The sequence below is a fragment of the Haliotis cracherodii genome, unplaced genomic scaffold, assembly GCF_022045235.1.
Source record: "Haliotis cracherodii isolate W230 unplaced genomic scaffold, xgHalCrac1.p SCAF_18, whole genome shotgun sequence".
Lineage (NCBI taxonomy): Eukaryota > Metazoa > Mollusca > Gastropoda > Lepetellida > Haliotidae > Haliotis > Haliotis cracherodii.
The window spans coordinates 27,768,227-27,795,539 of NW_027266273.1; the positions used below are offsets into that span (position 1 = coordinate 27,768,227).

Here is a 27,313-nt window from a genome sequence, read left to right on the forward strand (position 1 = left end):
TACCCTCCCCCAGAAACGGTCATATATTTTGGGATGACTCTGATCTTCTCTGACCCACCCGCCCTATAATAAATGAACGTTCCCATAATAACTGCAATTTGTGTCGCGAGCGTTGACGGGCACAACGTTCTCGCACGTTTCAAACGTACGTGCTTTCACCAGAGAAGAAACAAATTTCAAACAGCTTAAATGTTTGGACCGACATCAGCACCTGGAAGATAACACCAACAGTCAAACTAAGGCAGGTTCAGTACAGCAGCAGATCGAAATCTACATTCGCGTCGAAAACTTATCACTTCTGTGTATCGATGGAGGACACGTTAAATTGTACACCGCATGCATTCCCACTCGGCAGGGGCAATCTCAAAAGTGGACCTTGGACAGTTTTACGGACAAATGGGGCAAATTCTGAACTGGATGACGTGCGTGCTGTAGTAATAGCCTATAAGTGATTGTGTGCTGTGAGAAGGTGTGATAGCTGACAGTGTCATGGGAGTAGCGACTTGAGTGATCGCCCTTGAGCCAAGGGTTAAATATTGGAACTAAGGTCACTCGTGGCAAGGTGTCGGCCGTCAGGCGTGCAGGACTTGTGTCCAGACATTTCTGTATGGGACGAACGGCTCGAGGACATCATGCCACCTCCTCCTCCATATTGGTAAGGGGTATGCAAAAGCCCCTTCCTTAGTTAACAGCTTCTATATATGTTTTTTCGCCGTCAGTATTATCCGCCAAGCTAAAATAACAGGGTAACGGTTTGGGGTTTTTGTCACACACACACACACACACACACACGCACACGGGGTTTTGTCACACACACACACACATACACACACAAACACAACGACTTGCAACAAATGCTACCAAAGTTTTCGTTGAAATGTGTCCCCCATATGTTACTGATGACGTTACTGATGACGTAGCTCCACTGTTGACGTCATAGATACAAGATTGGTCAAGCAACAGCATTGTCTTTCAGACTGTTATTAAGGGCTCTCGTAGATCTATGGTGATTTAATAAGGGTAATGCTATTTGACCTACCTTTAGAATACAGTACCACAAACTTTTCAAACACGTCACATTACCCTATGTCGTAATTTGAAGGATTGTGTTGCCAGTCACACCGGAGAAACAAGGCCCTGTGACGTGAGGGGTCATCGTGTGTGCATAAGCTCCTCCAAGGGATCTATCATTTTCAGCAATTTTGCTTTGCCTAAAATGACAGTGGATGATACAATCACAGATCAGGGAATTTCCCACAGAATTCAAAACTGTGAACTGTAATTGTGTGTGTATGATGAATTATATTCGACTTCAAAGTGAGGGTTGAAGAGGAGGGATACATTTATACGGAATGATTGAACACATTTAACTACATCTTGGTTATATTTTTAAATGCTAGACATATTTAAAATCAATAATTATTCCTGAGGGATTCTTTGACCGAAGTACTTGAAGTGATACTCGCATTCTGATTGGTTTGTCGTATTTTCACACATAACATTCATCGACAGGGGACGAGTCTTCTTGCGGAAAGGGGCGAGTGGTGACGAATGTGCCTACCCGTAACCTTCGTAAGTGTCCATCACCTATTCGACCCTTTTCGTTTAGTTCCGTAACGGCGTAGGTATAACTTAGTATATTTGCACTTAGTTTTACAGTGTGGAAGTAGTTCAGTCCGTTAGCTGTCGGGCTCTCACAAAAACTGGTTGCTTGTCTTTGAGAGACGTGACCGACGGCAGAGATCATCCTCACAAGTAGTTGTGGTACTGTACTGTTCCATAACAGTGACACAAAATTGTGATAACAAATGCTATCCATTTTAGCTATAATACGACGTAGTGTAAACTAAGAGGGCTTTGTGAAAAGGCCTCAACAGTTACGACGTGGTTAACAACGTGGTTCAGGGGGTCGTAGCGCCAACAGGCTTTCGTGAAACGGCACCCGGTATTTGATTTGAGAGCCCTGTCTCCCATTGTCCTGGTTTGTGAAACAGATACAGCCTGTCTCAAGGAATGTAAATACAGAAAACTTCATAAATCAGTGCCTATAGCAACGGAAACGAAGCTCTGAAAAATATATACATTTAATGAATAACATTTGAATTATTAAGTGAATGAGATGTCTTAAAGGAGGACTCTCTTATCGCCACCTTATTACTGCTTCAACACACTGAAACATCTTGGAGGGGGGGGGGGGGGGGGCAGGGGAGTAGTAGATGTAACTGTAACTGTGGTTGTGTTGGCCGATAGTGGAGTTGGCGATCTACTGGCCAAATAATCACAAACAGCTTGGGGGGGGGTGGGGGGTGGGGGTGTGTTTGTGGGGGTGTGTGTGTGGGGGTGTAATACTAAGGTATAAAACATAACTAATATTATAATTAATAATATAAATATCGTAATAAACTCATCAGTTAAAATGGTAACAAGGCCATATAACCTTACTACTTACTAATAAATCTTAATTAAAAGTTATGTACATAACTGAGCCTGCCACATAACGACAAAATATAAAACGGAGACCAACTAGGTTCCTAACACGTGTCACATACGTAGGTTTTCGTTTTACTTTTAAAAAATCTGTCTGTCTTGGTTCACCTGCAAAGCAATAAGGAATATCGTGTATGGAATTTCCACTCCTATATCCAACGATAATTTGTTATCTCTGAGCCTTGTGTATCACAATAATTGTACCAGTCCTACCTTCACAGTTATAATGCCTACATGTTCTTTAGTCTACTCCCTGCGGAAAGAAATCAAATTGTATGTTGTCTTTTATTAACAGTATAAATATTCAAAAGTTGCCTTTATACAAATATTTTATATTATCATATTTTCAAATATTTTCTGAAACGACAAAGAAAATATCGCCCTAATCAATATTTCGTCGACTGTGGCATCATTTGAACTCTCACATGAAAAATAATAGGTCTTTGAAGGGCATTTAGAAGTGATACACCTAAGGAGGAGAATTTATGTGTGCCAACTTCTTTATTATGAGGAACACAACGTTTCCGAGTATGTACTTACTCATCTATCCTTAGAAAAATAATAGCTTCAAATTAGTGAGTAATAAATTGGTTATATGTGACGGCGTGTCAGTCCAGCTGTGATGAAGCTTAGTAGAACCTGGGAGTTTTCCGTTTCCAAATATAAGGTCAATGGAATGTTTTCTTATTTTTATTGACATAGTTGTTGTTTTACCAGATTTTGTGCGTGACTTTTACTATCGGTATAATTGTAAAGTTATTCGAGCAATAACTGTCTTAGTTTTATTGGAAAAATTGGACGGCATGTAAAAAGACACATGCCTAGACTCTACAAAGGTAACATAACAATAAAAGAAGATGAAAAATATTCGACGAGGATGGGATTCGAACCCACGCGGGGAGACCCCAATGGATTAGCAGTCCATCGCCTTAACCACTCGGCCACCTCGTCTACTGAAAATGGCGGTGAACATTTGTGATACGTATAGTACCCCAAAGCACTAATCATCGATAAAAGCATTTTTCTTTGTATGAGCAGAGACGAACGATATAAATGTATGTTAAATGACCCTGCCATTTTATCCTCTGCTCACCAGGCGTAACGGGCACCTGCCATCACGTGACTCAACCTTCACGGATCTCACTTGTCTCTGAATTGTATGTGTTTCTACAAAGTGTGGGATACCTTATCAATTTTGTAAAAGAAATCGACCTCCCTTCCGTATATCATATTGCACCAATCAAATAATTTGAATTTTATCATCCATAAATACTAGATCTAGTCAATCTCGGTCCGCGCAACCACGCGACCTATCTCGTCGGTCGGCTGTCGGCAGGCCGGTGCTTGAGACTTGGCTCGCGCAATGATCAATTTAGCGACATCCTTATATGAGCGCTTCTGTCTTGTGAGATATTTCAAATGCTGCATCTACCATTTTAGACGGACATCTAGTCTCTGAAATAAACATATCGTACAGAAAATTACAGTTGTTAAATATCTTATAAAAATTTAATAAAAAAGAGCCCTGAGACTCTCTTCATTTTCAGATACTCCAGTATTCCAGACTTGCCAAACATTATAGACTTGCATGCGCTATATTTGATGTATTTGTATCAGGTTATGCAAGACAGACTACCACCATTTGTTAATGCTGGTACCTGGAAACAACAAAATGTAAAACTCAAAAGCTCCAAAAGTATTTTAATAAACAACACTGTACATTCGAATGTTCAACAAGTCATGCACACGGAAAAGACATTAAAGTGATTTACACACACAGGTTCCAATAGTGTATTCATCACGATAATGCATAGGGAGCATGCATTTGATATGTCAGCAGAGGCCATTTAGGGTATGATCTCTGATGTAAGGGAGCGGGGGTCTCTTTGAGAAAATTGTAATTTTCTCCCCAGCTATATCCAACAAACTGTTTATTTCCTGAAAACACCACCAAACAATCTATTCATTTTCACAAGTAACAAGAAAAAAACATGTTTGGGTATTTTCCACAAAACAAACTATTAGATAAATTTCACCAGTGCCAATATATTTTTGAGCAAACTATCCATTTAAGAAATTCTCCAGCCTCTAAGCCATCTTAAATAAATTATGATCTTCTTGAAATAATGCATTATGCAGATCTTTGATTTTTTGGTGAATGAATACCATAAAAGGATTAAGTCTTTGAAAGGCATTTAGATTTGATACATATAAAATTGATTAATGCTAAACTGTAAAGTTATTAAACCAGCTTACTTTATTGAGATAAGATAATTCTTGCTCCAAGTAAAAATATACATTGACATTTCTTGTCTGAAAATAACCTGGCCCTGTTCCACAAAGCTATCTTAGGACTAAAGCGATCGTAAAGTCCACACTTTAACACAGACTTATGACGGTCGAAGCACCATGATCACTTTGTGGAACGGCCCCCTGTTCTCTAAACTAACTGGTTTTGCACACACAAATCATTCACTGGACATAATGGAGGCATCAACATGATGTGTTTTGGTCACACAAATTGTATGTCTTGAAATACTGACTGAAACACATTCTGTTTCAAACAAACTTCCAGATGAGACTCTCCACAGAAGGAAGCCTATGGAAGAGAAGCCTCACAAGCCCAGCACGTCATCATTCAGTGCCAAACACGGCTGTGACTGAGGGCTGCCACAGTACTTGCCCACACACATGAAGGAACTAGTTTAATAATAATTATTATTGGACATGATGTGGGTCAGTGTTTGCTTGTAGAAGGGCTATGTTTGACATTATTTGGACAACATTTAAGTGCCTGTGGTTCAAATCTTTGCCTATGTGAGACTTAAAAATTCTAGGAGATAATTGAACATGATTCCTGTAAATGGTACTTAAAATACTCAAATTCAGAACACTGGAGATCGGGAGGGAGTAATTATAAACAATGTCTTTAGATAACAGATGCACACAGTACAAAGCCACTCATTTGTCATTCTGTGTTAATATGTTGTAACAAAGCCACCTGTTTCACAACATGAACAAAGCACTGATAGCAAATAACTGGATGCACTGGAACTGGAGTCCTGAATCACAGGAAGAGTTATGTCCCTTTGTAAATCTGAAGCCCTCACCGCAGAGGATGTCCAGAATGTACAGTTTCCAGACAGGCAGGGTTCCACTGTACAGATAACAAACTTCATTACATGATCAAAACTTGTGTATAGTGGACGGACCTCATGGACGGACCTCATGGACGGACCAACCCATGTTGATATCACAAACTTCATTTACACTGAAAACATCGTGAAAAAACATTGATATATACAGATAGGTCACATGAAAGATATTCCAGGATATTCTTGAGGAAACTTTCCATATTGAAAACACACTGATATGTACAGATTGGTCCCATTAAAGATATGTCATGATATTTTTGAGGAAATTTACCTCATGGACGGAATTAACTTACTATGACTATTTACAACTGTCTTGTCATTCAGACAATAATATTCATAATTGAGAATAGATAAATAGAACTTCTTGATCTCTATGTACATTCACAATATGGACAAATTCTCATTTACTTGTCCAGATTCATCAGATCTGATAACTTAATGTTTCTGCTGTGGCCATTTGTAGCCATGTTTAACACAACCAGCTAAAATCACCTTTGATATGACACACAATTGCAGTGCTGTGTTGTGGTATTGTGTGAAGAGCTCACGTATAGAGATCCCCATTCTAGGGTATTCAGAACTTCCACTGAACATTCCTTTGTTTTCTCAGTCTCAACTGAATCTCCCTACATTTACTCATGTCCTCATGAACTATGGACCAGATCTGTGTTTATTACATGGTCTGTGTTTATTCCACACACTCATGAATGTTTGGGCAGATCCGTATTTATTCCATGCACTCATGAACTATAGGACAGAACTGCTTTTATCATATGCCATCATGAACTATTGGATAGATCTGTGTTGTATTCATGAACTTTAGAGCTGATCTGAAATTTATTCATTCATTATATGCCATTGTGAACTTTACGGCAGAGCTGTTTATTTCATGCCATTATGAATTACAGCGTAGATCTGTGTTTATTACATGCAATTGTGAACTATAGGGCAAAACTGTTCATTACATGTCATCATGAATTTTGGCACAGATCTGTTTATTACATGCCATCATGAACTATACGGCAGAGCTGTGTTTATTACATGCCACTGTGAACTATAGGGCAGAGCTGTTTATTACATGCCACTGTGAACTATTGAACAGAGCTGTTTATTACATGCCATCATGAACTATAGGGCAGATCTGTGTTTATTACATGCCATCATGAACTATAGGGCAGATCTGTGTTTATTACATGCCATCATGAACTGTAGAACAGAGCTGTTTATTACATGCCATCATGAACTATAGGGCAGATCTGTGTTTATTACATGCCATCATGAACTATAGGGCAGATCTGTGTTTATTACATGCCATCATGAACTATAGGGCAGATCTGTGTTTATTACATGCCATCATGAACTATAGGGCAGATCTGTGTTTATTACATGCCATCATGAACTATAGGGTAGATCTGTGTTTATTTCATGCCATCATGAACTATAGGGGCAGATCTGTGTTTATTACATGCAATCATGAACTATAGGGCAGATCTGTGTTTATTACATGCCATCATGAACAATAGGGCAGATCTGTGTTTATTAGATGCAATCAGGAACTACAAGCTATTCCCCAACTGTAGGGGGGTGGTTTATATCACAGTCAGGACGTGGAGATGTGTGTAGATGGGATGATACAGGTGGTGCAGGTGCATGCTGGGAAAACCAGTCTTCAGAATGGCACTTGTGTGATATATCACCAGTAAAGATCTATAATCTACTTGGTCAATTAATTGACAAGATACTGACCTCCTCTAAAAAACATATAGAAGTATTTTACCCCTTAAAAACAATGCACCCTTAGTTAGGAATTAAATTAGGAATAAAATATTTAATTTTGGATGGACAAGGTATCAGTGTTGTAGAGCACTTAACATATACTGAAACCTGATGTTGACAAATACACACATGTGGCCCACAAACCATACACACATTATCAACATGTGATATCGATGACTCAAGTAATGTCTTGAAAATAATCCAACAAATATAACATGGGGCTTAAATGGACAATGATACTATGTGAGAACCAGTGGGCTAAGAAGCTGATGACAGGATCCCAGATGATCCAAGTCCTTGGTATGCATGATGGAATCTGGACACTGTCGTGGTGGCCGGTGTGGTGCCTGGCTTGGTGCCCGCCATGGTCCCCGCCATGTGCCTGTCTGGTGCTGGCTTTCACATCCAAGTGCTGCAGCATCAGAACTTGTCCACATACTTGTCAATGAAGTCCTCCTCAAGTGTCTGTTGTTCAGACAGCTGCTGGATGATGGTGTGAACCTCCGTCCGACCGTTGTCCAATGCCAACAACTACAACACAAAAGCCAGGCACCTTGTATCTCATATGTAATCATATGATCATGATTGGTCAGGGGCTATACCTAGAAGGGCAACCCAGATTGGTGGTGGTGGGCTCTACCTAGATGGGCAGCCCAGATTGGTGGTGATGGAGGGCTATACCTAGATCTGAAGCCCAGGTTGGTGGTGGTGGAGGGCTATACCTAGATGGGCAGCCCAGATTGGTGGTGGAGGGCTATACCTAGATGGGCAGCCCAGATTGGTGGCGGTGGAGGGCTATACCTAGATGGGCAGCCCAGATTGGTGGCGGTGGAGGGATATACTTAGATGGGCAGCCCAGATTGGTGGTGGTGGAGGGCTATACCTAGATGGGCAGCCCAGGTTGGTGGTGGTGGACGGCTATACCTAGATGGGCAGCCCAGATTGGTGGTGGTGGAGGGATATACCTAGATGGGCAGCCCAGATTGGTGGAGGGCTGTACCTAGATGTGCAGCCGAGATTGGTGGCGGTGGAGGGCTGTACCTAGATGGGCAGCCGAGATTGGTGGCGGTGGAGGGCTATACCTAGATGGGCAGCCCAGATGGGTGGAGGTGGAGGTCTATACCTAGATGGGCAGCCCAGATTGGTGGAGGGCTGTACCTAGATGTGCAGCCGAGATTGGTGGCGGTGGAGGGATATACCTAGATGTGCAGCCCAGATTGGTGGTGGCGGTGGAGGGCTATACCTAGATGGGCAGCCCAGATTGGTGGCGGTGGAGGGATATACCTAGATGTGCAGCCCAGATTGGTGGTGGCGGTGGAGGGCTATACCTAGATGGGCAGCCCAGATGGGTGCCGGTGGAGGGATATAGCTAGATGGGCAGCCCAGATGGGTGGAGGGCTATACCTAGATGGGCAGCCCAGATTGGTGGCGGTGGAGGGCTATACCTGGATGTGCAGCCCAGATTGGTGGCGGTGGAGGCCTATACCTAGATGGGCAGCCCAGATTGGTGGCGGTGGAGGGATATATCTAGATGGGCAGCCCAGATTGGTGGTGGTGGCTATACCTAGATGGGCAGCCCAGATTGGTGGCGGTGGAGGGATATACCTAGATGGGCAGCCCAGATGGGTGGAGGTGGAGGGATATACCTAGATGGGCAGCCCAGATTGGTGGCGGTGGAGGGATATACCTAGATGGGCAGCCCAGATTGGTGGCGGTGGAGGGATATATCTAGATGGGCAGCCCAGATTGGTGGTGGTGGCTATACCTAGATGGGCAGCCCAGATTGGTGGCGGTGGAGGGCTATACCTAGATGGGCAGCCCAGATTGGTGGCTGTGGAGGGATATACCTAGATGGGCAGCCCAGATTGGTGGAGGTGGAGGGATATACCTAGATGGGCAGCCCAGATGGGTGGCGGTGGAGGGCTGTACCTGGATGAGCAGCCCACTCAATACGTTATGAGCTAGTGAGAAAATCCCTTTCAGCAATATTCCAGCTACCTGGTGAACTGAACACAGGCATCTGACTATACTAGTCTACCCTACATCACCCATCAACAAAAGGCATATCAAAAGATTGTTGGTTTTATTATCAAAAACACAAGGCATCCTAATGGAAACTAGTTATTCAGATCACCATTTTCGATCAAATGGTCACTGACATTCCATGCTGTCACAGACTTGGTCCCCGAATCTTTGACACACGTTCACAACCCCACCACGACAACAAAGGTCATGTGACCACCAGAGATCATGTGACTCACCAGTTGGGGCGGTCTGGACGGTGTTGCTCCTGTTAAACACATTGTCACTGCCCTGCAACAGATAGAAGCCTTGGTCAAACACGCACGCAGTCACATCAACAATCAACCTAGTCAAGCCTGCAATGAAGTATGTTCCACAATGAAATCGACTGATCAAGATCATAAGAACAGACAAAAACTAAAACATTTGGACTTGCTTATTGTCCCGAGACTAATGCCTTCTTAAAACCCTTCCCAATAGCACATGGCATGTTTCCTTCTACGTACAACTGATGACAAACACCTTTCACCATTGGTGGTGTACGTTTTCCTACCTGCCAGGAGTGATCTGATCTCGGGACACTGGGCTGGAGTCGTTCTCCAGCAGATCAAACACATGGACCATGGAGTCCTCGTCCAGCACGTAGAAGACGGCCGGCCTGCTCCTAGACCACCGGACACAGCAGACCGCCCGTCCACCAGAAAACGCCGGCCAGGACAACAACGGGCTCTCTGTGAATATGGGCAGAGTGAGTGAGTGAAAGTTGTCAGCTAACATTCCATGTATAATACCAGCCATAAGACATACATTAGACACCATATCTGTACAGTAAACTACGGTTATAACAAACTCAAAGGCACCACTCAGTTTAGTTCATTACAACGGTACTTCGTTATAAGCATGTAAACAGCATATATACAACAAATGGCCAGGACAACAAAAAACAGTTTGTTATTTCCGTCAGTTCGTCATATACATGTTCATTATAAACGTAGTTTACTGTATATTTTTTCTGATCAGATAAATAATACATTGACAAAATAACATCCCAGACAGTGACAATATCACAGGTGACACACAATATAATGCAAATTTTCATTTCCATTACGCAGGGATTTATTGCGTGTGAATTTGCGTTGCAAGTTGCAACACATTATTAAAAAATATACTGGTTGGCAGATAAAAGAAAACTAGTTTGACCAAAGCACAGATGCTGTTGTCCGATGGTAGGGATTGGGGGAGAATAGCTGATGAATGAATTCCTGCACTGTGATGCAGTCCTTGAATGTTGACACAGGTTTGATTGTGACATGGAGTAATCTCAGTGACACGATTACTGACCTGACTTTGTGTGGTAGAGATGAAGACAGCCATTGTCGCAGCCAGCCTGTGATGACAAGATACGAGGTGAGAAAGTAGCAGTTCACAGCACATACATAACACACTCTTCAACACCCCTGTCTTCCCACATTAACGGCAATGTGAATGATCGTTGGTGATTTGAGAAAGCAGATACCTGTGATCACTGTGTTGTTGTAATTGAATTCTCTGAGTAAACAGAGTTCCAGATAACTTTTAGAGCAATTGTTGTTTACTCGAAGGTTTCTATCTAATTGGGTTATTACATAATCCCTGTGGCACCCAAGGGGGAAGCAGACAGTGAAGTCTACCATTGTCCCTTCGATGGAACTGGCTTGACAGGAGACGACAGTGAGGTGTACTTACCAACAGGTAGGGGCTACCAAAGGGAGAGAAGTCAATTGTTGTGACATTTACTGGAGACTCTGAAATGTAAAGTAAAGCAAGCTACAGCATAATGGCAAGTTAGTTCTCATGGGAGGAATCAGTCTGTTGAATCCCACAGAGCAATAAGCCATGACCAGGACGACACTCACCTACTGAAGGGGTGTAGCCTTGAGGGAACCCTCGGGAGCCGAAGCGTACGCCATGGACAACACAGCCCTGTCAACAGGAAACACAGCTGCTATGACATAAGTCTGCTACCACGAAAACACAACTATCTGCCACTTGTATTGTTATTTGTGACCAACCATGAGATAAGGGACCTCATGGGTGAAAAATCACATTTTGACTTCTAATTATATTATATAGCTACAGCATTTTCGAAACACAAATATAAAATTCACAAGCTCATATCAATTACAGAGATACATGACATCACACATGGCTATCATCACTGAAGTAAGTTGACATCAAACGTCTTTATGATGTCATAGCACAATTGTATCAAACATCCCTTTTCTCCTGGGGGGTCACATATGTTGTTTAACACCACACTTAACAGGGGTAGAAATAAAGTCAGAACATCTACTTGCCTGAATATTGATAACATAGCAATATGTTTGAAATCCTACTAGCCCTCAGGATACCGTTAACATTAACAAAGCTGGTCTGGGCTAGAGGGCTGGGCCTAGATTTTCGAAACGATCTTAGCTAAGATAAATCTTAACAACTTACGTTCAAAGATAAGATATCTTAAGGTTAAGATTAGATAGATTTTCGAAACTATCGTAAGCCTGTCGCAGATCGTTCAGAGTTACGATACCTGTTGTAACTCTGACAGAGAACTCATTTGTGTTAGAGATCGAAAAAGCGGGTGTTTCCCAATGACGTCACGGGGATTTCCCAGCTGCTGACAATAACAACAACATAGATAAATGACACGGAATTCATGATCACATTGTCATGTCACATTGTTTAACACTCACATATTTGAGTGAAATTCTGTACAATCCTACATATGTCCTACATGTAGACGTGTTGTTCTTATGATAAAAGATGCCATGACTAACCGAACACAAAAAGCATTCGTGTGCCATGCAATAGCATTTTTCAAAGCCAAAAAATGTTATAATCAATAAGTATAGTGTTACCACACTTTAGCTATTAGAATGGAAATAATGTGCCAAAAGATACTTCACTATTTTCCCTTCAAATGGTCCTCTCGTGACCGCGCAGAACTTTATGATATAAACACATCGCGTACAAAGTCAAGGACCAAAGTAAGGGACGTTATTCTAAATGACAATGACGAGACCTTTGATCGAACAGCATATGCGTTCAGCATTTAACATGCGTGTTCAAGTCTGATGTTAAGTGATGTATACTGTATATGTTTGTGTTTATGTCAAAAGTCAAGTTTATATTAGTGTAAACACCAACATTATACGTGGAAACACTCAAAACAAAAATTGTTCAGGAAGCAGCGCACCCACAAGCAAGATTTTATGACAATCTAAGCTTGTTAAGTTTGTTTTGTTATTTATGTATCCAATACATTTCACGAATTAACCAAGGACTTAAATACAATATCAAGCTATAAGTATTTAGATGATTAAATTATTTTTTATCTATCTAGATCCATAATTCTTTCAAAATTCAAAAGTGACACTAATTTTCGTTCGCAGAGAGAGATAATTTCGGAATTGCCAAGTTATGTTGTCTCATGGAACACGCCACAAGTTAATGTAAACATACATATAATGTAGTCATTTTCTATCCTTTTAAATTAAGTAGAGTTAATAAACAGATTTGTCTGATTTCATTTAAATCTGACTAAGGAGCGAAATACTTTGTAATGTGTCAAATCTAATCCAGAACGTAGTTCAATGATGTTTGGCTTGTCTGACAGCATTACTGAGGATCGTTTACGAGTATTTGTCCGTTGACCCTAAACGTGACAACGATTTTATTGTTTGAATGGTCTCAAGTATATCTATATATTTTTTAAACATAAAACGGGAAGACGTAGACTTAAACATTAAAAAAATCAAAATATTTTAAAACCGGTTTATTGAATGCAAAGATTATTGTGTTGAAAATGTGTATTTTATGTTGATCAGTTAATTTCATTCAATAAACTTTGTTTCTGCGAACATATATTTGAAAGTGAATTTTGGACAATGTGCAATCTATGCTACATTTTGATGAGAACCAGAACGAGCATGGGAACTCATTTTTTATTTGATTTGTCGATACAAAAATCTGTGCTTAACTTTTGCTGTCAAAATTTCAGTAAATTGTGATATTTATAAGGGACTACATCTATATGCCGTTAATCACCTGTTTTTAAAGAATGCAATTGTTCAACAGACAGTTTTTAATCACTTTTTATCAAATATTTGTCTTTCAAGAGGATATAGATAACGTAGGTATTGCATTTAAAACGAAACAAATTACAATTACTTTTGCAAGAAAAATATTAGATATTGTATACAAATATTTGATCACATGTATTTCCTTGTTAAGTCAATAAATACTACACTGTATAGTTAAAATTCAATTATTAAAACCACCCGTCCCACACGATTTTAGATGTAAAAACTTATGCGAAACCTTTATGGTTGTTTTTACACATATAGATTGATATAATTTTATAAAATGCGAAAATAAAGACTAAAGCATTGACACAAATGCGACTCAGAAAATATAACAGCGGAACTCTGCGCTTTATGAAAACTGTACCATTGAGCAAGGAGTCCCGGGCGAGTACAAAGGGAAACCACTCTCAACTAGAGTTTGAACTAAGATTAGCTCCCCCTAAACTATCAATAAGGTCACGGTCATTACTGTAGCCTGTCGACACCTTCCGTTTTTATCCTTCCCAAATTATCGAAAAGGTATGTTGTTTCACACTTCTTCAGCATGGACTCGGATAGAAAAATAATGTAAGCTATCGACTCCACAGTTATGTGTATCGCTGTCGCGATTAAGAACATTTTTTACGTGAAATCCTTGAGGCGTTCTTCGTGTTTTCGAAGTGTCAATTTGAATCACTCAGTTTTACAAAATGAAATGTCAATGTTTGAACGTAAAGCGGACTAATTGTTTGGCAAAATATCTATGGAAAAGTATGCCGCCATCTTGGATGAAGATAAAATAAACTTACGACAGGTATAGGGCTATCTTAGATTTACGACAAACTTAAGATATCTTAGGGCTACGATAGTTTCGAAAATAGGCTACGATAGCCTACTATTTCCTTACAAACTTTACGATAATCTTAGGGCTACGATCGTTTCGAAAATCTAGGCCCTGGTGTTACTTTCTATCACTCAGCCACATTCCAGATAGATGATGGAGGACTGTAAATACTTTATCATCCAAGACTGGCTTTCTCTTGGGTGATATCATGCAATTTCTCCAAGGAGAATATGATGTCATGAAATTCAATTACATGGCTTGGCAGGGTGTTTAGATGTCATCTGAAACCTTGACATCACAATCAAAGGACATCATTTACCTCTGTGCTACTGAATCAGGTTACCTGAACTTTTTACACTGAAGTGTGAGTGAGTGAGTGAGTGTGATTTTACGCTGCTTTTAGCAATACTCCAGCAATATTAAGGTGCTGGACACCAGAAATGGGCTTCACACATTGTACCCATGTCGGGAATCGAACCCGAGTTTTTGTTGTGACGAGCAAAAGCTTGAACCACTAGGCTACCCCGCCGCCCCATTACACTAAAGATGCTGGTTATAAAGTTTGACAAACTGAAAAGGTTTGAAAAATGATTTTGGATGATAAATAGAATCTCAATCCTCAGAGTTTTAAACTTTTATTGACTTCATGTTGGTATATTTCATATCAAAAGACACTTGGGTGAGATACCCTTTGAGTCTCGCCTCTTACAAGAATAGGTTGCTGAATTCTCGCCCAGAATCCCAACATGGTTGTTACTTGTAGAATTAGTGGTAATCATGATCATTGAAAACCTAATCCATGTTGTTTGTGTACTGACCGTATCAGTGCCGACATAGAAGTGGTTGAGATCAGTAGGCAACAGCTGCATTTCAAAAGCTTGAATAGCACCCTTGGTCCTGGCAGCCCTGTAGAGAAGATGTCAACACTTAGAACAATAGCACTTGTACACAATGTCGGAATCCTACCCAGCACAGTAGCAATGGTTATGTCAAAGATATTCAGAGGAGAGCATGCACTTAAGTCAGTGAGTATGTCTTGTATACTTTCTATCACAGCGAGGGGACATAAGATTGAGCTTCACATTTTGTACCCATTTGGGAAATAGAAATCCAGTGTGCATCATGAGCAAACACCAAAACCGATAGGCTGCTAGAAACACTATACAGCTGACGATCTGGGCAGGAGAATTCCATTTACAAGCAATTGCACGGATGATGTCCTTATTTACAGTGTGGTTGGTAGCCACACTTGTTATTACCTACTTCTACTGTGCCAATCAAAAGATCAGATTCTATTTTTTTTGTTTTAACCTTATTTAGAAAAAAAACAGTGCGAATATATTTGTTGATGTTTTATTACAGAACAGAATAAAAATATACCCATCAGTATCTGCACCTCTGATTCTGGTATTTGAGTGAAACCTTGTACCTAATAATAAACTAATGCAAAACAGTGGTGGCTTTTACGGAGGAGCTCTGTACTCACCTGCTGGGAGACTGTAGAGTTATGGAGGAGCTCTGTACTCACCCGTTGGGAGACCGTAGAGTTACGGAGGAGCTCTGTACTCACCTGTTGGGAGACCGTAGAGTTACGGAGGAGCTCTGTACTCACCTGTTGGGAGACTGTAGAGTTACGGAGGAGCTCTGTACTCACCTGTTGGGAGACCGTAGAGTTACGGAGGAGCTCTCTACTCACCTGCTGGGAGACTGTAGAGTTACGGAGGAGCTCTGTACTCACCTGTTTGGAGACCGTAGAGTTACGGAGGAGCTCTCTACTCACCTGCTGGGAGACTGTAGAGTTACGGAGGAGCTCTGTACTCACCTGCTGGGAGACCGTAGAGTTACGGAGGAGCTCTGTACTCACCTGCTGGGAGACCGTAGAGTTACGGAGGAGCTCTGTACTCACCCGTTGGGAGACCGTAGAGTTACGGAGGAGCTCTGTACTCACCCGTTGGGAGACTGTAGAGTTACGGAGGAGCTCTGTACTCACCTGCTGGGAGACCGTAGAGTTACGGAGGAGCTCTGTACTCACCTGCTGGGAGACCGTAGAGTTACGGAAGAGCTCTGTACTCACCTGCTGGGAGACTGTAGAGTTACGGAGGAGCTCTGTACTCACCTGCTGGGAGACCGTAGAGTTACGGAGGAGCTCTGTACTCACCTGCTGGGAGACCGTAGAGTTACGGAAGAGCTCTGTACTCACCTGCTGGGAGACCGTAGAGTTACGGAGGAGCTCTGTACAAACCCGTTGGGAGACCGTAGAGTTACGGAGGAGCTCTGTACTCACCCGTTGGGAGACCGTAGAGTTACGGAGGAGCTCTGTACTCACCCGTTGGGAGACTGTAGAGTTACGGAGGAGCTCTGTACTCACCTGCTGGGAGACCGTAGAGTTACAGAGGAGCTCTTCAGCAGTTTGATCCTCCCCCCTGGTGCTAGACCCAGGTCGGACTCTGACCCTGCCATATCTGGGGAGGAGATCTCAGCCACAACCTGTGAACAAACATCATACTTACTAGGTGAATGTGGATTGTGATATTTTTTTTTTATGTGGTATGTATATTATAGCACAACAATATAGAATTAGGAGAAAAACCTGATGTGATTTCAATTTGGAGGTTTTAACCATAGATTTGATACCTGTAAATATTTATTCAAAACCTAAATGAGAGGTTTTGAATTTGAAAAATTTATAGGTATCAAATTAGAAATTGGAAACCCCCTTTTGTTCTGAACATCATAAATTTCTACAGATACGAAGTCTAAGCACTGTGATGCGGAAGGCATAATGTCACAGGACGTGAAGTAACAGTAGCAGCTAAATGATGATGTTACTGAATTTTACAATACACACTCTAAGTATTTGGGTATAAGGGTAGGAGCCAAAAAAAGCTATTCAGTTACATTATAGAAGGGAAATCATTTTTGGAATTTGCAAAAGTCGTGAATATTTTCTCTCCATGTAATGCGGTTATCAGAAAGATAATAGTCAAACGTAGATTGCTACCCACTAGTTGACCACAGCGTTTTGTTCAACTGACGCTACTGACTCACCCACAAGTTGACCACAGCGTTTTGTTCAACTGATGCTACTGACTCACCCACAAGTTGACCACAGCGTTTTGTTCAACTGACGCTTCTGACTCACCCACAAGTTGACCACAGCGTTTGTTCAACTGATGCTACTGACTCACCCACAAGTTGACCACCGCGTTTTGTTCAACTGACGCTACTGACTCACCCACAAGTTGACCACCGCGTTTTGTTCAACTGATGCTACTGACTCACCCACAAGTTGACCACAGCGTTTTGTTCAACTGACGCTACTGACTCACCCACAAGTTGACCACCGCGTTTTGTTCAACTGACGCTACTGACTCACCCACAAGTTGACCACCGCGTTTTGTTCAACTGACGCTACTGACTCACCCACAAGTTGACCACAGCGTTTTGTTCAACTGATGCTACTGACTCACCCACAAGTTGACCACAGCGTTTTGTTCAACTGACGCTACTGACTCACCCACAAGTTGACCACAGCGTTTTGTTCAACTGATGCTAACTGGAAGGACAGCCCCGATCCCAAGTCTAAAACAGAACATGACAGCAAGTCAAGGGTAAGTTAGTAAATCATATTGCTTTCTGACACATTAGCACTCTTCCCGATATTCACAGCGATATAGCAAGTCAAGAGCAATCTCAAGACGTATGTAGTTTCTGAATACTGGATAGAAGAAATAAATATCACAAATTACTTTAAATGATTTTCACAAATACAAATTCTAATTAGACCACTGAAGTCTTAAAATCTGAAAGGCAAGATCACTGTAGAACCCAAACTATAACAGAGGTTAAACTCACCACTAGAATCTTCAGACTTTGAGCTGGAATACAAAAAGACATCATCACATTACAAGTGTTTCCGTAAAATTTCAGATAGTAGTGAACAGTAAACAGTCCACAAGGGACACAATCTAAAAGTTTGCTGCAATTACCTCCCCTTGGAAGTGTGTTCCATCTGCTGAGCTCTCCTCCGTCTGAGTGAGTGAGTGAGTGAGTATGGTTTTACGCCGCTTTTAGCAATATGCCAGCAATATCATGGCGGGGGACACCAGAAATGGGCTTCACACATTGTACCCACTCCTCCGTCTGAAGTATTCATCTTTCATCATTTACTTGGAAGGGGGGGAAGGGGTGGGGAGAAGAGGAGAGAGAACACAGTAAGGGAATATTCATGGCAGGTGACTGGGATTTCCCCAAAACATTACTTGTTTAAATAAATTAGCCTCAAGTTTTACCTTCCAAAAATACTTATATGTCCTGATTTCTGTTGTTGTGGTTCAAACTGTTTGTCGGCTAATCAGGTAAGAACTGTATGTCTCAAACAAGTGCCAGGATCTTCTCAGAATATTAAATCATTGTAGGTTCCTAAACGAGATGTTACTTATCAAAAAATCAAGTAGGAGGGGCTGACATCACAGTTATAGTCACAGTGATGGTGGAGGTCATGGTGGTGGTATGGTGGTGTGGTAATAGTGGAGAAGGTGGTGGTGATGGTGGTGGTGTGGTGGTGGTGTGGTGGTGGTGTGGTTGTGGTGATGGTGAGGCTGATGGTGGTGGTGTGGTGGTGGTGGAAGTGATTGTGGTGGTGTGGTTGTGGTGGTGGTGGTGATGGTGGTGGTGGTGGTGGTGGTGGTGGTGGTGATGGTGATGGTGGTGGTGGTGATGGTGGTGGTGGTGATTGTGGTGGTGGTGGTGGTGGTGGTGATGGTGATGGTGGTGGTGGTGGTGGTGGTGGTGGTGGTGATGGTGATGGTGGTGGTGGTGATGGTGGTGGTGGTGATTGTGATGGTGGTGATGGTGGTGGTGGTGTGGTTGTGGTGATGGTGAGGCTGATGGTGGTGGTGTGGTGGTGGTGGAAGTGATTGTGGTGGTGTGGTTGTGGTGGTGTGGTTGTGGGGGTGGTGGTGATGGTGGTGGTGATGGTGGTGGTGATGGTGGTGGTGGTGATTGTGATGGTGGTGGTGGTGGTGACGGTGATGGTGATGGTGATGGTGATGGTGATGGTGATGGTGGTGGTGGTGGTGGTTGTGGTGGTGGTGGTGGTGGTGATGGTGGTGGTGGTGGTGGTGATGGTGGTGGTGATGGTGATGGTGATGGTGGTGGTGGTGGTGATGGTGATGGTGGTGGTGGTGGTGGTGATGGTGATGGTGGTGGTGGTGGTGGTGGTGGTGGTGGTGGTGGTGATGGTGATGGTGATGATGGTGGTATATTATAACACTGATCTAGCACCTACTCACCCTACTACAGTGGAGTAGACAGGCACGATGGTGGTGATGGAGCTATGGTGGTTCTCCTCCTCCAGGACGCGGGCGGTGTTGTACGTGGGAAAGCGCAGCACATGTTCCTGGTCACCAACGCTCACTGTCCGATGCATGGACGTCGCCTCACGTAGATCCCACACCACAACGGACCCATCCCCCTACAGAAGAGACCCGTCATGTCACTTGTGAATAGCAAACATCCATGGAATGGCTAGGGGATCATTTAGGAGTGTGAAACAACCACTGTGAACATCAAAGGGATTACAGAAACTGAATGTACGAGGATACTTAAGATCAGAATGCCGTGGTACACTTATTTGTTTGTTTGTTTGATGTTTAATGCAGCAGTTAGCAATATTGCAGCTATATGACAGCAGTCTGTAAATAATCGAGTCTGGACCAGACAATCCAGTGATTGACATCATAAAGCACTGATCCACGCAATTGGGATACGATGACATGCATCAACCAAGTCAGTGAGCCTCGCCACCCGATTCCATTAGTGGCCTTTTACGACAAGCATGGGTTGCTGAAGACCTATTCTACCCCGGATTGTCACGGCTCGCTATTGTACAAAACAACCTTAGCGCTACGACTGTCATAAGTCTATGTGTAGGTATGGGCGTTACGATCACCTTAGCGCTAAGATCGCTTTGTAACGGCACAAGGTCACAGACTGAGACCAGCCAATCCCCATCTAGTTAGCTCTTACAACCAGAGACATTATCTCATCCCAAACCCCCAAATCTCACAAACATGTTTATAGGTACTATATCTTTCTACCTTGACACTGACATTAATATTTCCACAATATATAGCTGCGTCAGAAACCAACCATCCCAACATCTACTTCCTAGTAAGAAGAAGAAACAACACTAAACTTGAACATGGAAGTGTCGTTACTCCAGTACATGACATGTGACCCACCAGAAGAAGAGGGACCTTATGGGTGCTGGGATACAATTGTGCTTTACTTCAAAAAGACGTTTAACGTCAACTTACTTCAGTGAAGATCGCCATGTTGATGTCATGAATCTCTGTAACAAATAGGACTTGAAGCTTTCGAATTGTATTATTGTGTTCCGAAGATGCTGAAGTTTTAACTTATAATGAAAAGTCAAAAGTGATTTTTCACCCATAAGGTCCCTTATCTCATGGTGGCTCATATATATATACCCAGTGGGGCTCCCAGACTTACCATACCACAGAAGGCCAGGGCAGCCTTGGCCGGACTGAAGCAGCAGCAGGTGGGCGTCGCCTCACAGCACAGGATCCTGAAGCAGGAAGCAGGACAATAACAAGTAAGTCACCCATGATCACCCAGTTTCATTACCCCATCTGCCTTTGACATATAGCAAAACATAAACGACACACAACACAGTGATGCAGAGAATCCTATTTAAAGCTTTGGAGTAATCAGTGTGGGAAAAAGAATAATTCACGTAAAAAATGATGGTTGTCACTTTTAAGAATCATCCACGTGTGTTTTCGCTTCAACACTTTCATCACGCCTAGACATCAGTGGAACACATGGTCCACACATTCATAAAAGTTCATCATGTGACATTAACCATCATGATGTGGTGACAATGAGATGACTATGCTGTGCTTTCAAGTTCTCAAGTAAATTGGTGTAGATGCAGTTAGTTCCCGGTCTGCATCCATAAGAATCTATCGAAATAGGGCTTGAGTGTGTTCCAACATAACAACCAATCAGAGACCTCCTATCACTGAGTAATGGATATTTTAACATTATGTCAATTGAAACCAGAGCTCTCATTGGTCAGCCTAGTCTCACTGTAGAATGCTTTATGTCACTGGTGCATTAACAATTTTCTCACCGTGATATTTTATGCATGTATATAATTTGCAAAAAAATGCCAAAAATTGTAAATTGGGGGACGACAAGAGTAAATGTGTAATTATAGGCTCCAAATCAGGATAGTTGGCATCTCTGAATGATGTAAATCATCAATTGTGACCAAGTTCCATAAGCTATCAACAAACAAACCGACAAACATTCAAATGTATCAAAATATAATGAAATACTGGTATAAGGAAAATGAATGAGGAACTTACAGTTAATCACCAAATTAAAACTGAATACGATACAAATGAAATTTGAAGATGGAAAAAAGGACATTTGAATACTTGTTTAATCATATGATGAGATTTCAGCCCACCTGTGAGGATAGGTGAGATCGTTGATGTTCCACACACAGGCGAGACCGTGGCTGTCTACTGGGTTGTCAGGGGACGGCTACAACAGATGGCAGATGTCAGGAAGACACAATCATGCTTGTAAAGCAACCTAACACTCACATTAAGCTGGCAGCAGCCAACTAGGTCCACACTTTGTCAACAGTGTCATCATGTCTACTCATGTTTTATATCAAATTTCATACTTTTATTGACCAAGTTCGTTTTACCTATTTATTCACCTGAATTCACTGAAGGGATACGATAATGCTCATCAATCATTTTGATCCCGAAGGTAGCGTTGTTTGTTTTTGAAAATGTCCGGACAGAAAAATGTAAATGTCCGGTAAGCAATATTTTAAACCAGACATTTGAGATTCCCAATCGGACATGTCCGGCGCATATGACCGTTTCTGGACCCCTGGTCCACACTAGTTCACAGGTGTCTCTGATGCCATGGTGCAGCAAACAGACTGATACCAACACTTGGAAACACAGAACGCCAAGGTTACACAAATCATGTTCGGAAAAAGCTGTGGGGTCTTCCATGACATCCAGAGACAGACTGACTAGTGAATGCCCCACGTTACAGTGCTGATGACTGAAGTCTCACCTGGGCAGGGTGGCTGAAGATGGTGAGGAGCATATTTGGCTGGTTGGGGCAGAAGCAGGCTTGTGTGACATGGCGTCCTGAAACACATGGTAGTGAAGTATACATAACAAGCATGAAATACTCACATCCCCTGCCAATATATTGTACAGTTTTCAAGATCTGCTCAGAAAAAGAGCACTACCGCCATTTTAAGTCCAAGTCCAAGTCGTAGCTACGGAAACTAGAAATATAAATTCTTCAAAACCCCAAACTATCAAAAGGCACCAGTTTACCACAAGAGCAATCTATGTGTCAAGTTTGGTTCACATATCTCTCTATATGGGTTTTGAGTTCTGCTCCAGAAACTAAGCGTGACGGACAGACAGCACCCATTCCTATATCCCCCTTCCACTTTGTGGCGGGGAATAACAAGCTGCCTCTACTGCTTCCTGCAGCAACTCCACACAGTACTGACACCCATTCACCCCTTTTTTTATTTATTTGAACCATTTTTTTCAGATGTCATTTGATCACACATACAACACACATAAATTCATCTGCCCCCATTTCTTAAATCATAAGCCCCCATTTCTTAAATCTTCTGCCCCCATTTCTTAACTCATAACATATCAAAGTTCCATTATGTCTAAATAGGCAGTCATATGCATGGCGATTTCTACATTCTCAATCAACAGCTATAATTTAATGTACATTCACAGACCTCGGACAAGAGTCAGTATGTCATGTTTCCAGAAATGATATGTAGACGAGCACCCACCTTCCATAAACTTGAGTCCACCAAGTTGTGTGAAGCCGTCACTGAAGCCGACATTGGACTTTGTGTTGTCCAGGGCATGTCTGTCTCCTCCATCTCTCTCCTCATCCAGGAGGAACCCCACAGTCTGCAGACACACTCAATATACTGGACAACCTCCTTATACAGAACCCCACAGTCTGCAGACACACTCAATATACTGGACAACCTCCTTATACAGGAACCCCACAGTCTGCAGACACACACTCAATATACTGGACAACCTCCTTATACAGAAACCCCACAGTCTGCAGACACACTCAATATACTGGACAACCTCCTTATACAGAAACCCCACAGTCTGCAGACACACTCAATATACTGGACAACCTCCTCATTCAGGAGGAACCCCAGTCTGCAGACACACTCAATATACTGGACAACCTCCTTATACAGGAAACCCACAGTCTGCAGACACACACTCAATATACTGGACAACCTCCTTATACAGAAACCCCACAGTCTGTAGACACACTCAATATACTGGACAACCTCCTCATCCAGGAGGAACCCCACAGTCTGCAGACACACTCAATATACTGGACAACCTCCTCATCCAGGAGGAACCCCACAGTCTGCAGACACACACTCAATATACTGGACAACCTCCTTATACAGAAACCCCACAGTCTGCAGACACACACTCAATATACTGGACAACCTCTTTATACAGAAACCCCACAGTCTGCAGACACACACTCAATATACTGGACAACCTCCTTATACAGAAACCCCACAGTCTGCAGACACTCTCAATATACTGGACAACCTCATCCAGGAGGAACCCCACAGTCTGCAGACACACTCAATATACTGGACAACCTCCTTATACAGAAACCCCACAGTCTGCAGACACACACTCAATATACTGGACAACCACCTTATACAGAAACCCCACAGTCTGCAGACACACACTCAATATACTGGACAACCTCCTTATACAGGAAACCCACAGTCTGCAGACACACACTCAATATACTGGACAACCTCCTCATCCAGGAGGAACCCCAGTCTGTAGACACACACTCAATATACTGGACAACCTCCTTATACAGGAAACCCACAGTCTGCAGACACACACTCAATATACTGGACAACCTCCTTATACAGGAAACCCACAGTCTGCAGACACACACTCAATATACTGGACAACCTCCTCATCCAGGAGGAACCCCAGTCTGCAGACACACACTCAATATACTGGACAACATCCTCATCCAGGAGGAACCCCACAGTCTGCAGACACACACTCAATATACTGGACAACCTCCTTATACAGGAAACCCACAGTCTGCAGACACACACTCAATATACTGGACAACATCCTCATCCAGGAGGAACCCCACAGTCTGCAGACACACACTCAATATACTGGACAACCTCCTTATACAAGAACCCCACAGTCTGCAGACACACACTCAATATACTGGACAACCTCCTTATATAGAAACCCCACAGTCTGCAGACACACACTCAATATACTGGACAACCTCCTCATCCAGGAGGAACCCCACAGTCTGCAGACACACTCAATATACTGGACAACCTCCTCATCCAGGAGGAACCCCACAGTCTGCAGACACACACTCAATATACTGGACAACCTCCTTATACAGGAACCCCACAGTCTGCAGACACACACTCAATATACTGGACAACCTCCTTATACAGGAACCCCACAGTCTACAGACACACACTCAATATACTGGACCATCTCCTTATACAGAAACCCCACAGTCTGCAGATACACACTCAACATACTGGCTAACCTAAACCTGTTTTGATCAGTATTTTAATTACACCCTGTTGTGTCAATGTGGGAGGGAATCCGAAATGATTAAGTGAATGAGACATTTACCAATTTGGTGAAACCCACAAGCATATTGCGGCCTAACCTATAATTCAGACATGGAATTATCATTTTACATACCCAGCATTCATTCTCCTATGTCGGAAATGACCTATGTATCGGGAATGTAAAGTTGGAGATATTGATTTAAAGATGACACTACAGTTGTTGAGTCGTGTTGTATTTTATGCCGATTTTAGCAAACTTCCAGCAATATTACACCCGGGGAACACCAGATATGGGCTTCACACATTGTACCCATGTGGGTAATCGAACCCAGGTCTTTGGCATGACGGGTGAACGCATTAACCACTAGGCTACCCCACCGCCCGATGACACTACAGGCTGTCGTGATGACATAGGGAGAATACCTGTCCAATCTTCTCCACAAACTTGGCCAGCTTGACTGTGTCTCCATGACGACTGATAATTTGATTATCATTTGCTGCTTCTGGATCAATTCCATCACCTAGGAGAAATTGAACTACATTTTACCTACACTCAGGTAAACAAGTCAAATCCAAGTACATTAAACATTGTTTGTTTGTTGTTTACCCTGCAGAGCTACATCATGGCTGCCTGTAAATAATCAAGGCCAGACAAACAAATCTTGATGCCATGAGGAAAATCCCAGGCCATCGGAGTACGATGACAGGCAAGTCTCCCAGCCCACCCCCTGATTCAATCTTACTACAAGCATTAGAGACTGGAGACCTGAAATTTCCATGGGTGTGATAAGAAACAGAGAGCCGGGGACGTATTCTAACCCAGATCCCCATGGTGTTCGACAAGCAATATAGTGCTGGAAACGGACCTGTTCTAACCCAGATACCCACGGGGTCGACAAGCAATATAGTGCTGGAGACAGACGTATTCTAACCCGGATACCCACGGGGTTGACAAGCAATATAGTGCTGGAGACAGACGTATTCTAACCCAGATCCCCATGGTAGTCGACAAGCAATATAGTGCTGGAGACAGACCTGTTCTAACCCAGATGCCCATGGGGGTCGACAAGCAATATAGTGCTGGAGACGGACCTGTTCTAACCCAGATGCCCATGGTGGTCGACAAGCAATATAGTGCTGGAGACAGACCTGTTCTAACCCAGATGCCCATGGGGGTCGACAAGCAATATAGTGCTGGAGACGGACCTGTTCTTACCCAGATACCCATGGTGGTCAACAAGCAATATAGTGCTAGAGACAGACCTGTTCTAACCCAGATACCCACGGGGTCGACAAGCAATATAGTGCTGGAGACAGACCTGTTCTAACCCAGATGCCCATGGGGGTCGACAAGCAATATAGTGCTGGAGACAGACCTGTTCTAACCCAGATACCCATGGTGGTCAACAAGCAATATAGTGCTAGAGACAGACCTGTTCTAACCCAGATACCCATGGGGGTCGACAAGCAATATAGTGCTGGAGACGGACCTGTTCTAACCCAGATGCCCACGGGGTCAACAAGCAATATAGTGCTAGAGACAGACCTGTTCTAACCCAGATACCCACGGGGTCGACAAGCAATATAAAGCTGGAGACGGACCTGTTCTAACCCAGATCCCCATGGTGGTCAACAAGCAATATAGTGCTCGAGACAGACCTGTTCTAACCCAGATACCCACGGGGTCGACAAGCAATATAGTGCTGGAGACGGACCTGTTCTAACCCAGATCCCCATGGTGGTCAACAAGCAATATAGTGCTAGAGACAGACCTGTCCTAACCCAGATACCCACGGGGTCGACAAGCAATATAGTGGAGGGGACAGACCTGTTCTAACCCAGATGCCCATGGTGGTCAACAAGCAATATAGTGCTAGAGACAGACCTGTTCTAACCCAGATACCCATGGTGGTCAACAAGCAATATAGTGGAGGAGACAGACCTGTTCTAACCCAGATGCCCATGGGGTCGACAAGCAATATAGTGCTGGGGACAGACCTTTTCTAACCACTAATTCTAGAAGGGAAAAAAACTGAAACTGCAAGTCTGCAAACCTCCAACACCCAGCACGTCTTCTGAAGGATGCTGCGTCCATTTCTCTTTGGTGTCAATATCATCTGTCTGGATGTCTCTGTCGATGTTGTCCTCGTTTGTCTGGATATAGGCCTGCAACATGGAACCATACAACAAATGTATGCAATACCCGTTG

General features: G+C 42.8%; 1 protein-coding gene and 1 non-coding gene across 2 annotated transcripts in view; both read right to left on the reverse strand.

Moving 5' to 3' along the window:
* Positions 1-3,356: 3,356 nt before the first annotated feature.
* On the reverse strand, positions 3,357-3,438 carry Trnas-gcu (transfer RNA serine (anticodon GCU)). The gene has a single exon. It is a non-coding gene; the product is annotated as a tRNA-Ser (tRNA).
* Positions 3,439-5,734: 2,296 nt separating this feature from the next.
* LOC139465951 (cytoplasmic dynein 2 intermediate chain 1-like) overlaps positions 5,735-27,313 on the reverse strand; it is a 41,743-nt gene continuing 20,164 nt past the window's right edge. Inside the window, exons 18-34 of the mRNA XM_071247964.1 lie at positions 27,159-27,270; positions 25,528-25,625; positions 23,272-23,395; positions 22,515-22,591; positions 21,886-21,962; positions 20,901-20,976; positions 19,679-19,860; positions 18,240-18,262; positions 17,902-17,966; positions 16,753-16,871; positions 15,203-15,290; positions 11,336-11,402; positions 11,166-11,224; positions 10,782-10,827; positions 9,994-10,171; positions 9,680-9,731; positions 5,735-7,949 (exon numbers count right to left, since the gene is read on the reverse strand). Coding sequence (XP_071104065.1) covers positions 7,839-7,949; positions 9,680-9,731; positions 9,994-10,171; positions 10,782-10,827; positions 11,166-11,224; positions 11,336-11,402; positions 15,203-15,290; positions 16,753-16,871; positions 17,902-17,966; positions 18,240-18,262; positions 19,679-19,860; positions 20,901-20,976; positions 21,886-21,962; positions 22,515-22,591; positions 23,272-23,395; positions 25,528-25,625; positions 27,159-27,270 — 1,554 coding nt within the window. The 3' untranslated portion in view covers positions 5,735-7,838. The remainder of the gene's footprint in view (positions 7,950-9,679; positions 9,732-9,993; positions 10,172-10,781; positions 10,828-11,165; positions 11,225-11,335; positions 11,403-15,202; positions 15,291-16,752; positions 16,872-17,901; positions 17,967-18,239; positions 18,263-19,678; positions 19,861-20,900; positions 20,977-21,885; positions 21,963-22,514; positions 22,592-23,271; positions 23,396-25,527; positions 25,626-27,158; positions 27,271-27,313) is intronic.